We start from the raw sequence: 15,525 nt of genomic DNA, 5'->3' as shown, positions 1-15,525 counted from the left end.
AATGAATGACCAGACGGTGTTTTAATCCAACAGCGCATCCAAGGTGTACTATGTTAACATCTTTCACGAACATATCTTTAAAGTAATTTCCAAACCATGACCCAATAAACGACACATGCACAAGTACTTCAAATTCTGCAAAATGATCATTTTTAATTTCTATTAATGTCTATTAATGGTAGACAGAATCTTGTTGATAGAATGCCAGGATTTCACAACTATTGTGCACAAAGGAAGTCATAGAAACAAGAATATGTTTGCCACTGAGGGCATATTATGTAATGAGTGCATAGATTCTGCAGCTGAAAACATCAACCATTTCTTAACTCCAGTGTGTCATAGATTCAAGTCGTGTTTCAATGAATTACATGGGAAGCTTCAAATATATTTGATTACAATGTATCTGGCTTATAATAGTAAAAAAATAGACAAACTTAAAAAGATTGTCTTTGTTACTTTAAACCTCAGTGTAAGCACGCATATTCTACACAAGGATAAACGACTCATCTGAGCTTGTGCACAAAATGTACAGAACGAATTGTCTACATCATCTATCCAGACTTTCAGAAAGCTTTTCAGAAAGCTCTTGACAAGGTGCCCCACCTGCATCTAATCCGCAAACTGCAAGCACATGGCGTAACAGGGAGTAAGCCGATGGATTGAGGAATGGCTGACAGGCACTGGCATCCATGTGAGCATAATAAAGCACACATAGATGTGTGTATTGGGATGTTTGAGTGGTGGACCTTGAGATGACAGTCATTGACGTGGCCCCCCTCCCTCCTGCTTGTGCTAGGTATGAGTTATTCAATACCTGTTGTATCCAGTGAAGGTCGGTTGTGGTGTAACAAAAAGGGCATTTTAATTTGCCCTAATGAGAATCCATTATTAAAGATTTCAACTTATTTTAAAGTATGACATGACATTGTAAACCACGACAAGTAGGGCCTATGGCCTTTGAAGATTTTTGTTTATGTTAACAACTTTTATAAATTCCTTTGGGTGGAAAAGATCAAGGGGTAACTTTTGTCATATTCACTTTTACCTTCCCAATCATTCCTAAATTGGGATATTGCGCTGTATTTAGCCATTTACAGCAAAGTAGTCACTTAAAAAGGTTTTTTGCCAGAGTAAAAACTATTGCGTTATTGATGCAATTTGTCAATGTTGCAATCATACACAATGCAAACTTATTCCACTCCTAACATTTTTTTTAAAAATAAATTTACATATCAGCTACTTATTATCAAAGAAACTTTTTACAATTTCACAATTTACAAAAATATATAAATCAAATTGTAACATTGCAGGATAAAGTCTATTCATAAATCTTAAAAGTACTGATTATACACATTCCATCACAACTTTACCTATTAAATACCGATACATGTACATTAGTCAAACTTAACAAGGAAACAACCTGCAATAAAGTGTGGATCAAAATCATGATAACCTCATGATTATACAGGTAGATGTAGGATGGTCGTCATGATGTCATGATCAGACCATGATTGTGACATGATCAGCTGATTCAGCTCATGATTATTGCATGATCAGCTCATGATTATGGCGTGATCAGCTCATGATTATGGCATGATAAGCTGATTCAGCTCATAATGATGACATGATCAGCTAATGGTTATCAGCTGGTATGATCATATCATAATAAAGGCTTCTCATCCGACCGATGTAAGAACTACAAATTTCTGGTAATCCATCGCTGAGTACTTTGGTACATATTTCACGTTCAAAACATTACGTAAGATACCATCAGTACACATGTAACATTACAAACTATACAAAGAAATAATTTTGTCAACATTCTGTCAACATTAGCAAAGTTTGAAATCATTGTTGGCCAATAAGTTTGTCATAAATCTTTCAGCAATATAGGAAGATACCTTGGTAGGCATGGTAGATGGGATTGCACCTGCTACCCTAGATGGCTTTGAATGATTGGAAGCATCCATTTATTCTGTGTTCTGTACACCTGCCTAGCGCTTGGCTGTGGTATCATCCCATGTAAGGATGACTTTGCCAACATTCTTGCGTTCTTGTATATGCTGCATTGCTGCTCCAACCTGCTCATAAAAGATACAGAAATTATACTGAGAATTGCGCAAATAACACACACATTTTTTTAATATATTTTTTTGTTGCGATACTCAGAAAACCAAAATGAAATTTAAGTAAGCAGATCTAACTCATTAAATCATCCAACCCTCCAACAGCCACTTTTTATGACTTGATGTGCTGTATGCACGACATGACTCCAGATGGCTTAGTATGTTGGTATGAAAATATATATTGTACATTTACAAGAATTCTGGCATGTCTGTACTAAAATTACATACAAAATATCAATTTAAATTTGCAGATCTTTACACAGAATTCCACACGAGTAGTGATTTCTTATAAATGTCCCATACTGAGGCCATACAGTCACCATGAGTCACTGAGTACTGTAACAGACACTTTACACATCTTCCATACTGAGCCAATATGCAGTCCTTATTAACTCATTCTCTCATACAACATTGATTCCAGAGATGTACAAAGTGACTTAAAAAAAGTGTACACTTTTTTTTGACTGTTCTTTTGTAAAATGGTTGCCATTTTCTTAATTTAGGCTTTATTTTCAATGCCCTTTTTACCATATACCACCAAGATCTTGTAGTTTGGGAATTTCTTAGAACAATTTCAACATGTCTCCCCAATTTTGAGAAATCTGGGTCTGAAGAAGTGTAAACTTTTTTGACCACCGTGTACTGACTTACTTTACTCATCTCCCATACTGAGTCCACATGTGGTTTGACTTGCCCTTCCTGGTACATTTTCATGATGTCATGTACAGCATTGTGTAGTAGATCCACCTCTTTCTCTAGGTAGCCAAGATGAAATCCACAAACTGCTTTGTTTTGAACCATCATGTCAAACGGTTTGAAGTTTGGAGTGTTCCACCATGTTGATACCAATGCCTTCATGCTACGCATCTCACCTCTGATTATGTTTGCTCCTCCTGCAGGACACAAAGGTTTAACCACAGTTCAATTTGCATTCAAGGGAAAACAAGATACGTTAAGCTTTAAAAAGCCATGTTAAGCTTTCTTTTTGTTAAAAATATTCTTTTTAACATATTCAGGTAGGCCACATAAAGCTTATTCTCGACCATATGTGGATGCCAGCTTTTAGAGACTTGCATCAGTCCCCAGTTGCAGTTAGTCTGCCTGTCCTCATATTCAGGACTGCTCAAAGGAAAGGTTGAACGACTTCTTAACATTGGTGAAACTGAGATTAAGGGTATGCAAAAAATTCTATGAAAGAGACTCTAGAGTACAAGTATCTGGTAAATATCTAACCAGTCAATTTACTATCAGGTGCGCACCAATAGTTTTGTTTTAGAATAACGGATACACAGGATGGGAATGTCACAGGGAAGTCGTGCACACCAATGCATGACTATTGCACAGGTTACCACGTCACATTGAGCTCATGAAAGTAAGCATGAAGAATATACATGTATCTTGCTCTAAAACTTGAACAATTGTATTATTGGGTAAACTATTGATTCCACTCCCACGTTTGGTTTGTGACATCCATCAATGTGCTCTTAACGGCCGACAGTGTCATTATCTCTGGCATTACTATGATTTCAGTCATAAACATATGCGTACAGGCCGGGATAAAATAAAATTAAACTGTTATGTATGTACAGATGAAAAAAATAGATCTACTCTATAAAAACACTTGCTTACCAAACACGATAATTTTGCCCAATGGTCGCAACAGGGAATATCCTTTCTTAGTGTCTGCACCGGCTAGAGGATCCAACACAATATCCACACCTAGAAATAAAAACAAGAAATAGTTATTGCAATTACATGTACAATCATTAGTCCATTGGCCTGGACCCCACAATTCACCTACTGGTACCACCCAAGGTGGCAAATCTAGTTGCCACTTTTTAATTGCCATATATCTCATTTGCTGTACAGCGCTAGTTTATATTTTGACATGATAACCTTTGCAGCTTGGTAGCTTCTTATTGGTTATCACCTCTTGAATGATCAGACCCCCTGCCGGCATTAATGTTTTTCTTCTGCAGACTAATAAAGTCAATTTATTCCATCTTATAAAAGTCAAATTACCTTTTGTGTGGACATAGCACGTGAGCGAATTATCTTTCTTAAATTGTGTGTAATCAAGTCTTATACTATAATCACCGAAATAAATTTCCCTTTCCTCCTCATTCAAGACCGAGACAAAGAGTGAACAGCCAGTGCGAAGTGTGTGGAATAGTGTTAAAATCACATTTTATAAGAAAAAAGGGGCATATACCGGTATGCTACATTGTTACAGCAAAAGCTAAGGCCTGTTCAAAACGCTGTGCTACTGCCGCGTCAAGCTGAATTGAAATGAGTGTGGCAATAGCATGTCTACAGCACGGTAGTTGCTCTAAACGTCAAATGTAGTAATCGAACATTAATGCATCTGGAGTAATGGGCCCGGTTAAAGCAAAGCAATTCAATAAACTTTCAGCGCTATCAAAATATTCTCACCAATTTCACTCCCCGTGATACGGACGTGAGGAATGAAGATAGCGGAATGACGATGGAATATGTGGAATGATGATAGTGGAGCAGCCCTGTCGCCCTAAGGGTGTTGCTGTGCCAAACTCAATTGCCAAACCTGAATGGTTCTGAACACCATTACCGAACCAAATTTAACAAAGTTGAATTAATAGAGTTTGGCCCGGCAGTAGCATGGCGTCTAGCACAGGTCTGATCTGAGGTGTCTTAATTTAACCCTAACCCTCCAGGGTATTTTGGCTAGAAACCCTGCCAAACGCAGCAACATGCAACACTTGACTATGTGACAAGCCTGCCCAGTGCAGGAGGATCCATCAGGGGAAAAGTCTCAAGGCCACACTGCCTCAGAGTCCGTGGTCACCGCACGCAGCAGGATACAACTCAGGCATTGTTCAATGGGACTTAGCCCTCATTGCTTCAGACCTGGCCGTTTATGCACTGGTGTTGGTAGCTGAATGCATCAAAGTGCACCAGACTTTTCCACCTGATGCAATGTGCTGTGTCTGGCAGGGTTAGGGGTTAAAGATTACACTTAACTCAGTGCTTGGATTCATATACAGCTGCACATATAGATACTAGTCAAAATTTAGTTTTACCTGACGGCGATATTTGTTTCACTTCCTGCACATAGTCCTTGGTGTGGTAGTCAATAGGATGGTGGACTCCATTCTTCTTAATGATGTCATGCTTATGAGCAGAGGCAGTGCCAAACACCGTCACATCTGGAACAGTCTGGCACAACTGAGCAGCAGCCCACCCAACACCACCTGATAACAAATATCACCCATACAAATGAGACCTGACCTTACACCTGTAAGAGAGATACTCTGCAGGATTCTCCGATTTCATTGGTTGCTATCTATTACTTACACCTACATGCATGACATGTCAGTAATGGAGGTCTCGACCTCCCGACCATCAATGGACTTGTTTTTTGCTAGTCTTGTTCTTGATCTCAGTCTCAGGCCTCAAAGTCTCGGTCTTGGACCTTAGTCGCCACCCGAGAATCAACGAGCCCAGAAAAAAATATGTTTTTGTTCTTTTTTGCCATCAAGTTGCACTTAAAAATGCACTTTGTTTGTGCCGCGTTTTGATACGGTCTCTAGCACAGCCCACTTACAGTAGGATGCTACATGTACATAGGCAATAGATAAGAACTGACTGCTACTAAAGCTAATACTACGTCAAATTGTTCAGGCTTACTTTGCTTTGATGGAAATTCTACAGAGATTTTACCTGCTGCCATGTGAATCAAGACACTCTTGCCTTTCCTCAAATTGCCAAATTCAAAGAGCATCAAGTATGCTGTCAGGTAGTTGACTGGAATGGCTGCAGCATCTTGGAATGTCATCGTGTCAGATATCTTAAAACAATGGTTTGCAGGAAGAGCAACACACTCCCGCCAAGCTCCAAACATCGTAATAAACATCACTCGATTGCCAACCTTTAATAGGGGGGACGGAAACAGCAATAAGTTTTATGAGTATTTTTTTCTATTGCAACAAACATTTAGGCTGCATTAATTAAGGGGACTGTGGTATGTCCGTTGGAATGTTCATCGCACAACCAGTGACTGGGAGATCAAGTCCCCACAAGTCAGGAACATGTGTACGTGTTCTACATAACCCCCGAGGACAGACACCAGAGAGAGAAGAAAGGATCCTTTCAGTCCTCGGGCGTTGGGTCTTTTGTTCCAAACGGTCCTCTATAGTAAGTTCATGTGTTTGGTCTATGGAAGAGTGTTATATTAAAGGGACAAAGGGAAACACAAAGCATTGTCCTCCGCAGTTTTTTATGTGAATACTGTACGTCTCATACATGAAGACACTACATTTTTCTTCTTAGTTCATAATGTAATTTTTACTGTTAGTTCTTGGACGCCTTCTCCAACTTGAATGATGACACCAGAGCCTTCCATGCCTAATACTGCAGGGCAGGATGGTGCTCCAGTAGGCCCATTGTATAATCCCTGACGAGCACTGACATCAGCAAAATTGATTCCACATGCAACCACTTTCACCAGTACCTGTCACAAAACAAATGACACAGCTACTGTTACATGTATATATATATTTTAAAAACACAAAGGTTGTTGATGGTTTGTACTTAAAGGGAAAATACAACATTTGCAAACATCAAAAAATAAAACTACCAAATCATTTTGAAATACCTTGCTGGACTGTTAGTGAATGACAGTGTAAAGCATCCTGTAAAATCATGGCACCTGGTATACTGTCATTTTCAAGAAAGTGGTATTTTTGTATCAATTTCCAACGCTCATCGGCCGACCAGCGTTGGAAAAAACTGGCTTTTTTTCAAATACTGGCCCCAGTTGACCATCGCACTTGTTTGCAATCGATTACACACCTATGAACGGGTACAAGCCAGCTAGACTGGTTCCCTGACCTTACAATTCCCCGATGTATGTAAACTGATCTGTTTCTTCTTAAATGGAGTCAGGGAACCAGACTACAGGAAAATGATTGCTTTTCTTGGTTTTTATAGCATTTTCGAACTCAAAACCTCAAAAAAGTCAGTGTAACTATATTTGCTATATATTTCCAACCCCCCGATTCCATCCATTTCTGAAAATTACAGCAAAAGCATATGATGTATATTCCCTTTAATGACATGATCATGACAACATAGAAAGACAAAAAAGCACCTGCCCTCGTCGCTGACCTAAGAAAGACATCAAAACAACAATGCGAATGCTACTCTGACGAGGAAAAAAGAAAAGTACTTGCTGATACTTTCGCCAAAGTCAGCAGTAATAATATCTACCACTCCGCATTTATCCCTAAGAAAGACATCAAAACAACAATGTGAATGCTACTCTGACGAGGAAAAAAGAAAAGTACTTGCTGATACTTTCGCCAAAGTCAGCAGTAATAATATCTACCACTCCGCATTTATCCCTAAAAAAGACGTCAAAACAACAATGCGAATGCTACTCTGACGAGGAAAAAAGAAAAGTACTTGCTGATACTTTCGCCAAAGTCAGCAGTAATAATATCTACCACTCCGCATTTATCCCTAAGAAAGACGTCAAAACAACAATGCGAATGCTACTCTGACGAGGAAAAAAGAAAAGTACTTGCTGATACTTTCGCCAAAGTCAGCAGTAATAATATCTACCACTCCGCATTTATCCCTAAGAAAGACATCAAAACAACAATGCGAATGCTACTCTGACGAGGAAAAAAGAAAAGTACTTGCTGATACTTTCGCCAAAGTCAGCAGTAATAATATCTACCACTCCGCATTTATCCCTAAGAAAGACGTCAAAACAACAATGCGAATGCTACTCTGACGAGGAAAAAAGAAAAGTACTTGCTGATACTTTCGCCAAAGTCAGCAGTAATAATATCTACCACTCCGCATTTATCCCTAAGAAAGACGTCAAAACAACAATGCGAATGCTACTCTGACGAGGAAAAAAGAGAAGTGCTTGCTGATACTTTCACAAAAGTCAGCAGCAATAATAACTACCACTCCGCATTTATTCCTAAGAAAGACAAAGCCGAAAAAGAACTTGTCATCCACAATTATAACGACAGTGTTTTCAATGAACCTTTCAATACAGGAATAAAATCACGCTATCCACTCCTCCAAACACCTTCCCATTAAAATTCATCATTATCTACTCTTTATCTTCAACCTTATCTGGCAAACATCAGAATGTCCTAAACAGTGGAAAAATGTTATCCTCGTTCCTCTCCTCAAACCCGGAAAAGACTCAGCTAACCCCCAATCATACAGACCCATCGCATTAACCTCCACCCTGTGCAAAATCATACGAATGGTCAACTCTCGTCTCCTTCGGTACATGGAAAATCACAAGTTTCTCTCGAAATCCCAGAGTGGCTTCAGGAAAGGAAGAAGCACCAAAGATCTAATACTTCACCTAGAATCATCCATCAACAAAGCACGCTCCAACAAAGAAAGCACCTTAGCCGCCTTTCTTGATATAGAAAAGGCATATGACATGTTATGGTGGAAAGATATTAAACTACAATCCTTGGGCATTACTGGAAGAATCACAAAATGGATTAACAACTTTCTCAGCAATAAGAAAATACAAGTCCGTGTTAATAACATCTTCTCCAAAGAAAGAACCACGGCGTACCCCAAGGAAGTGTTATCAGTCCCCTCTTATTCAACATAGCTGTAAAAGACCTTGCTAATGGCATCAAAGTTCCCCAATAGGCAGACGATATCGCCATCTGGAAATCCAATCGAAATCCATGTATACCCTACTTACAAAAGAAAATTCAACAAAACCTTGATAACATCAAAAACCGATGCGGAAAATGGGGTTTCAAACTACATGTTGATGTATCTGCCCCCAAAACAATTGCAGTCCTCTTCGCAAACAAATTTTCTCCCCCCATTTCTCTACGGATTTAAAACAAAGCGATCCAGACTACTTCAGCTGCCAAATTCTTAAGATTAGTTAGAAGCAAGGACCTCAGCTACATGTACAGTGTAATAATATCCTCTGACCATTTTCCCCCTAAATGATCCTTTCCCATATTGGCATTATATTAATCCTAACATCTCCACAGAAATACATGTACTGATAGCATAGTGTACAACAAACAAAATATTAGTCTGGAAATTATCAATACCAAATGGAATTATTGTTTACACATCTACACAGATGGATCAGTTATTACCCGGCCCACAATTCGGTAGGCTGTGGACTCTACATACCACAATTGAATTACTCTAAAGCATATAACGGAGTATCTATCTTCACTTCAGAACTCTTGGCCATCCTCCTCTCCCTGGAGTGGATTGAAGTGATTGAAGTGATTGAAGGGATGTATCTTCAGTGATTGTCTCAGTGCCCTTCAAGCCATTTGCTCACCTTTCCCTGAACATAAAATAGTTTGCGACATTCAACACACTTTCATCAATATCCATAACCAAGGTAACATACATGTAGTCAATTTTGAATGGATCCCTGGCCATTTCAATATCCCTGGAAATGAAAGAGCTGATCAAATTGCTAAATCTGCTACTCGCAAGGACAATGTAGACTACATTGTATTAAATTACATCCCTCTGCTTAACACAGTAGTTATAACACACTCTCAAAGCACAGTTGAAGGGTCGTATGGGCTATCAAAATCCCTGATCTGGATCACAAAAACAACTGGGGCGTACATGTACAACGTTCCCAAAAAATCATCATCACAGACTACGCCTTAGTACGTGCAAAGGCATGAAGTCTTTCCTCCACTTCTCTTCTTCTTCTTCATTCATTCATTTTCATGATGACTTGATGAGTTGGGCCCAACTGTCCCTGTCAAGCATAGTGTTGGAAAGAGATGGACCACTCAGACCAGTTTCTAGCTCGATAGATGTTTTCAGGGTCATGTTGGGACGACCTTTTCGGGATTCCAGAGGAGAACTTGACTAGCTGGCTCATTATGTCGATAAACGTGACCGGCTAGCCGAAGGCGCCGCTGTCTGATGGTGGTGGAGATAGGGGGAAGGGCACCATACAGAACAGAGTTAGGGAGATGTTGTTGCCAAGAAACGTTCTGAACAGCCCGCAACATCCGTGTATAGGTGCCATCAATGGACGCAGAGATCTGTTTGGTCAGGGTCCAGGACTCGCAACCGTAGAGGAGGATGGATTCTACTGAGGTCTTGAAGATCTTAAGTTTGGTGGTCTTGGAGATCAAGGATCTCCATACTTTGGTCAGTGAGAACAGAGCAGACCAAGCTTGAGCTTTTCTACACTCGATGTCATGAGCTGTGTTGGTGTAGGAGCCCTTCCTCCACAAAACTGGCAAACATCCCAATGGTTTATGTGAATTGTGTGCATACATGTTCAGACGATGTCACTCATTTCCTTCTCAAAAGCCGTAAATACAATACCGAACAACAATCCCTTAAAAAAATCACCAGGCCTCTCAAATGACTCTCAATCAAATCCTTGGCCCCAAACAAAACTGTCATTTGTAGCTTTCCTTTGCTAGTATCGATTCTTTTTCCCGATTCCTGACTGATTCCACCCAGCACCACTCCAAAATTATACCAGTATCGATACATTTTCAAGCAGACGTATACCCATGCACAGCTGATGGCGCATAGGCACCATTTCTCTACACCACCACCACCATCATCAGATGAGCTAGCACAGTGAAGCAACTTATCAGGGAGGGCCAACTCATGGAGCATGTAGACAAGGAACCCAGTGGCACTACATGTACATGTACTAGACTTGTCAACAAGCGAGTTTTGCACAGATTTGAAACAGATAAGGGTACAAACTTGTGGGGAGGAAAAGTCATATCAAGTGAGAACCAGCAATGATATAGCTTTTCACAATTTGAGTTCTTATCATTCTCTTCATTATCTACATGTACATGGTATGACTACATGGTATGCATGGTATGACTACTACATCGTGTTGTAACTTTGTATTCACAAGATGGGAATCAGACCATTTTACAAAATTTTTCGGACTTTATTTCCCTTAAAAATATATCCTCCAGAGCCACAGATCTGAAAAAGAAAATGTAATAGGCCTACTCTGCAATAAAATGTTTGAGACATGTTAGGCCAAAAAAAAAAAATCGGTCTCTGGTCAGCGCGCGCGTCGATTTTAATCATGCGCGTCGATCTTTTTTTTTCCAAAATATTCCGCGGTAGCTCCACCAGCGCCCTCTATTTCCGCACCTCCTCAATTTTTTTTTATCAAAGAGCACCAAGGAATGGGAAATTGCACCAAGGCAAATGATCGAAAGCACCAAGGCAAATTATGGAGGACACCAATGTACACAATGAGGACACCAAAAAAGCAAAATAGTACCCACCTTGTCTGTACAATCCAAGCTTGAAGAAAATAAAAAAAAAAGCAAAAAAAAAAAAAAAGCCGCGTGGCCGCGTCAATTCCGGAACTTTGGTCTGACCAGAGACCGAATATTTTTTTTGGGGGGGGGCCTTGGAATAATAAAAGAAGAATATTTTTATTTTTGGGGGATGGGGAAAAAAAAAACTTAGAAATGTCACCAACGGGTAGGCCTATCTAGCCAGGTCTTCCCGCTCATGAGATCTGTTGCTTATCCACTAGACCACAGGTGCTACACAACTGTTGGTAATATGATAGTCCGAGTAACTTGGACCCAACTTATCGCCTTTTTTAACATTTTGGACATGGTCTAGCACCCATTATCGCCAGACCATGTCCAAAATGTTAAAAAAGGCGATAAGTTGGGTCCAAGTTACTCGGACTAGTAATATGATTACATCTTATAATTCAGCCCTAGTACAGCGCCCTCTGTTGAAATAGGGATTGCCACCGGCAAACCTTTAGTAAATGTTAGCTTGTCTGGATATACCGCCGGCAATATATCCATTATACAAAAAAAAAAAAATAGTATTGGAGACCAAATCAAAAGAGTAGGTTTTAAATTGAAGCGATCCAAACTAGGATTAGGAAAACGACTGTACATCATTGTATCCATGTAGGCCTAGCTAGCTGAATTAAAGGATATCATATCACCAGTCAAGATTCAACACTGCAGGAAAACACTACACTATACAGTCACCATACTCTTTGGGGGCGTAACCTGCTGGTGTAAAAACGCACAGTCACAGGACACAACTTCAACGTGTTCAATCAAAGTTCAAATTCACAACGTTATATACATAGGCCTATATGGATAGGCTAGGCAATTTATCATTTGCTTACTTGTCCACTGGCAACTTTCGGTCTTTCTGTCTGAACCATTTTAAAATTTCCATAACCTCCAAATGCAAGAAGCTGCATCTCCTTCATTGTTAACTGGTCATCCTGGATAGCCAAGCCTGAGTCTTCTTTTTCAGGACATTTCTCATCTTCTATTTTGCTGAATTCCATCGTGTAGCACTCACATTCCAACAATGACTACTATTGATGTGTAAATGTGTGCAGCGCCCTCCAGATATCCAGCTTATCATTCTCAAGTAATCAATCCCGTGACGTGAGCGGCCGTCGAGGAAAGATCCTAGAGCGCGCGTAGCGCGCTCTTTAGCGCCGCTATACAGGGCGCTATACCATCTTTGGTCGAGGAGGAGGTTCACGCCGGTAGGTGCATGCAGCTGTGGGCCCAATTTCACGGCGCTGCTAAACACAGAAATTTGCTTAACACAAAAAAGTCTGGGGAAAGATTTCCATATAAGAAGTTCACTAATTCTCCTCTGTATTGACTAACAAGCCCCCAGATAGCAATTTCATGTCATCAAAGTCAATTTGAGCAGTGAGAAAATACAAGCATTTTCTTATAAAACACTTACAATTTTTCAGTCCAATCTACGAAAGCCCATTAGCGCCACTGCAAGTATATATGTTGCGGATTATTTAATTCGTTATTACGGATTATTAATTCGTTATTACGGATAATTAATTCGTTATTACGGATTACTAATTCCTTATTACGGATGATTAATTCGTTATTACGGATTATTTAATTCGTTATTACGGATTATTTAATTCGTTATTACGGATTACTAATTCGTTATAACGGATTATTTAATTCGTTATTACGGATTATTAATTCGTTATTACGGATTACTAATTCGTTATTACGGATTATTAATTCGTTATTACGGATTATTTAATTCGTTATTACGGATTACTAATTCGTTATAACGGATTATTTAATTCGTTATTACGGATTATTAATTCGTTATTACGGATTATTTAATTCGTTATTACGGATTATTAATTCGTTATTACGAATTACTCATACGTTCTGAGTCATTACTCGGCAAGTATGGCACAGGAGTGCAAACGTTGTATGCAAAGATAGCGCCGCCTAGCGGCGCTATATACACAGGCCCCTGGTCACGTGCTCTCCACGTGTGAGAACATCAGACCTAATTCGTAATAACGAATTAATAATCCGTAATAACGAATTAGTAATCCGTAATAACGAATTAAATAATCCGTAATAACGAATTAAATAATCCGTAATAACGAATTAATAATCCGTAATAACGAATTAATAATCCGTAATAACGAATTAAATAATCCGTTATAACGAATTAGTAATTCGTAATAACGAATTAAATAATCCGTAATAACGAATTAATAATCCGTTATAACGAATTAATAATCCGTAATAACGAATTAATAATCCGTAATAACGAATTAATAATCCGTAATAACGAATTAAATAATCCGTTATAACGAATTAATAATCCGTTATAACGAATTAATAATCCGTAATAACGAATTACACAATCTGTAACATATATACTTGCAGTGGCGCTAATGGGCTTTCGTACCAATCTCATACTCATAGAATAGGGTTTGTATAGCCACGTTCACGGGTCTAGGTTTGTACATGTTGAGTGAACTTCGTATATCATATGGAAATCTTTCCAAAATTAGGTTACCGGCTAAAACTCCATGTGATGTACGTGACTGGTATTTAGCTGTTGTTTACTTAGCATAACAATTGCATTGAGTTTTGGCCGGCAACATGATTTTATTAAGCATGACGTTTTTGTGCTTAAGCAAATTTTGTGCTTTTAAAATTAAAGCAGCTCTATGAAATTGGCCCCAGGAAGAGAGTTTCATATTCGGGACGTACACGTAGCTCACTAGCTGGAGTAATTAACCCAGCCCTAAATTTTATCATTGGGTTGTCATTATACTATAGCCTTTGGGCTGGAGGAACTTGGACTGACTTAGACTAGGCCCCTATAATGTTGATGTACCCTAACGTGGCCCAGCCCCCAATGTGGCGCACTTCAATTATTCTCCTGTAGCGCCTACCTAGAGCAAAAGTTTTAACTGAAATTTCACAGAAAGTGAAATTTCATCAAGTTCTAAACACTCCTGTTCATAAATCGCGAGTTTATTTACCCGTAACAAAGTTAGAAGAAAAAATTATTTTGGCGTAATTTTTCAAAGTGAACCCTTTGAAAATACCCCGAAAAATAAGAAAATAATTTCCTGACAAACATCTGGCTGGGTATGTAAGTAGAGATAATAATTATTTATCAGAATTTGTCAAGTTTACAGAAATTCTTAAATGTTAATTTGGAATTTGCCAAGATTTATTCAAGTGCGCCACGTTAGGGAACACTCCGCCAATTTGTGCCCAATTTCCGGACGCCACCGTTTTTGAGTTTCGGATTAAATTTTATGAAACCGAAATTGTTCACAGGGTTAAATAGCAAGCATTACTAAGGTAAAAGTACTAGTATTTTACTGCATGAATTTGAGGTTTGTCAACAAAGAGGTTTGGCAACACTACACGAGGAAAGTCGGGTAAGCTTTGAAGTGCGCCACGTTAGGGAACACGACTATATAGCACTAGCAGGCATTTGCAGGCACAAAAATGAATTGGAAAATGTTCCATTTTTCCCCCCGTAACACACCAATTATTTCAACTGGGACTCAACCCGGAGTAGATTTGTGCACAAACAAAATGCATTGCGCTGTCGATTACCATGCACACACAGCGGCCCATCAGTCACACTTGCTCATGAGTTCGCCATTTTGTCGAGTTCCCTGAATGTATAGATAGTGGATATTTTGCTGGCAAGCTAACGTTTTACTAGGCCTAGGCCTATTTGGTTTGCCGGCGGCAAACAGAGGGCGCTGTACTCTCTAAGATAGGGCTGAATTATAAAATGTATTAAATTCCCACCAACAGTTGTGTAGCACATCTGGTGTAGTATGCAATGGCTGTCGTGAGAGGGATGACCCGGGTTCGATCCCAATCCCCGCCACATTGTCTAAGGTTTTTTTTTTTCCCCATCGCCAAATAAATAAAAATTCTTCTATTATTATTTTAACATGTCTCAAACATTTTATTGCAGAGTATTACATTTTCTTTTTCAGATATTGGCTCTGGAGGATTTTTTTTTAAAGGGAAATAAAGTCCGAAATTATAAAATGGTCTGATTCCCATCTTGTGAATAT

At 39.1% G+C, this 15,525-nt stretch overlaps 2 protein-coding genes across 4 annotated transcripts in view; one reads left to right on the top strand and one right to left on the bottom strand.

Annotated features, from left to right (window-relative positions):
* Positions 1-127: 127 nt before the first annotated feature.
* On the bottom strand, positions 128-12,499 carry LOC119719568 (synaptic vesicle membrane protein VAT-1 homolog). The gene is made up of 7 exons (XM_038189045.1): positions 12,301-12,499; positions 6,454-6,615; positions 5,826-6,033; positions 5,186-5,356; positions 3,756-3,845; positions 2,778-3,019; positions 128-2,081 (listed from the first exon to the last, which is right to left on the bottom strand). The coding sequence occupies exons 1-7, from the start codon at positions 12,466-12,468 to the stop codon at positions 1,995-1,997; spliced, it is 1,128 nt and encodes a 375-aa protein (XP_038044973.1). The 5' UTR covers positions 12,469-12,499; the 3' UTR covers positions 128-1,994.
* A 37-nt stretch (positions 12,500-12,536) lies between these two features.
* Positions 12,537-15,525, top strand: part of LOC119719567 (serum paraoxonase/arylesterase 2-like) — a 37,672-nt gene continuing 34,683 nt past the window's right edge. For 2 of the 3 annotated variants that reach the window (XM_038189041.1, XM_038189043.1), the window contains exon 1: positions 15,270-15,343. In XM_038189041.1, coding sequence (XP_038044969.1) covers positions 15,285-15,343 — 59 coding nt within the window. In that variant the 5' untranslated portion in view covers positions 15,270-15,284. Of the gene's footprint in view, positions 12,676-15,269; positions 15,344-15,525 lie in introns of those variants that run through there. The other variant, XM_038189042.1, reaches the window with a different exon arrangement.

This window comes from Patiria miniata, unplaced genomic scaffold (genome assembly GCF_015706575.1).
Source record: "Patiria miniata isolate m_02_andy unplaced genomic scaffold, ASM1570657v1 HiC_scaffold_8, whole genome shotgun sequence".
NCBI classification, from domain to species: Eukaryota; Metazoa; Echinodermata; class Asteroidea; order Valvatida; family Asterinidae; genus Patiria; species Patiria miniata.
The sequence above is the reverse complement of the archived record's forward strand: the minus strand, read 5'-3'. Positions and strand labels throughout refer to the sequence as shown.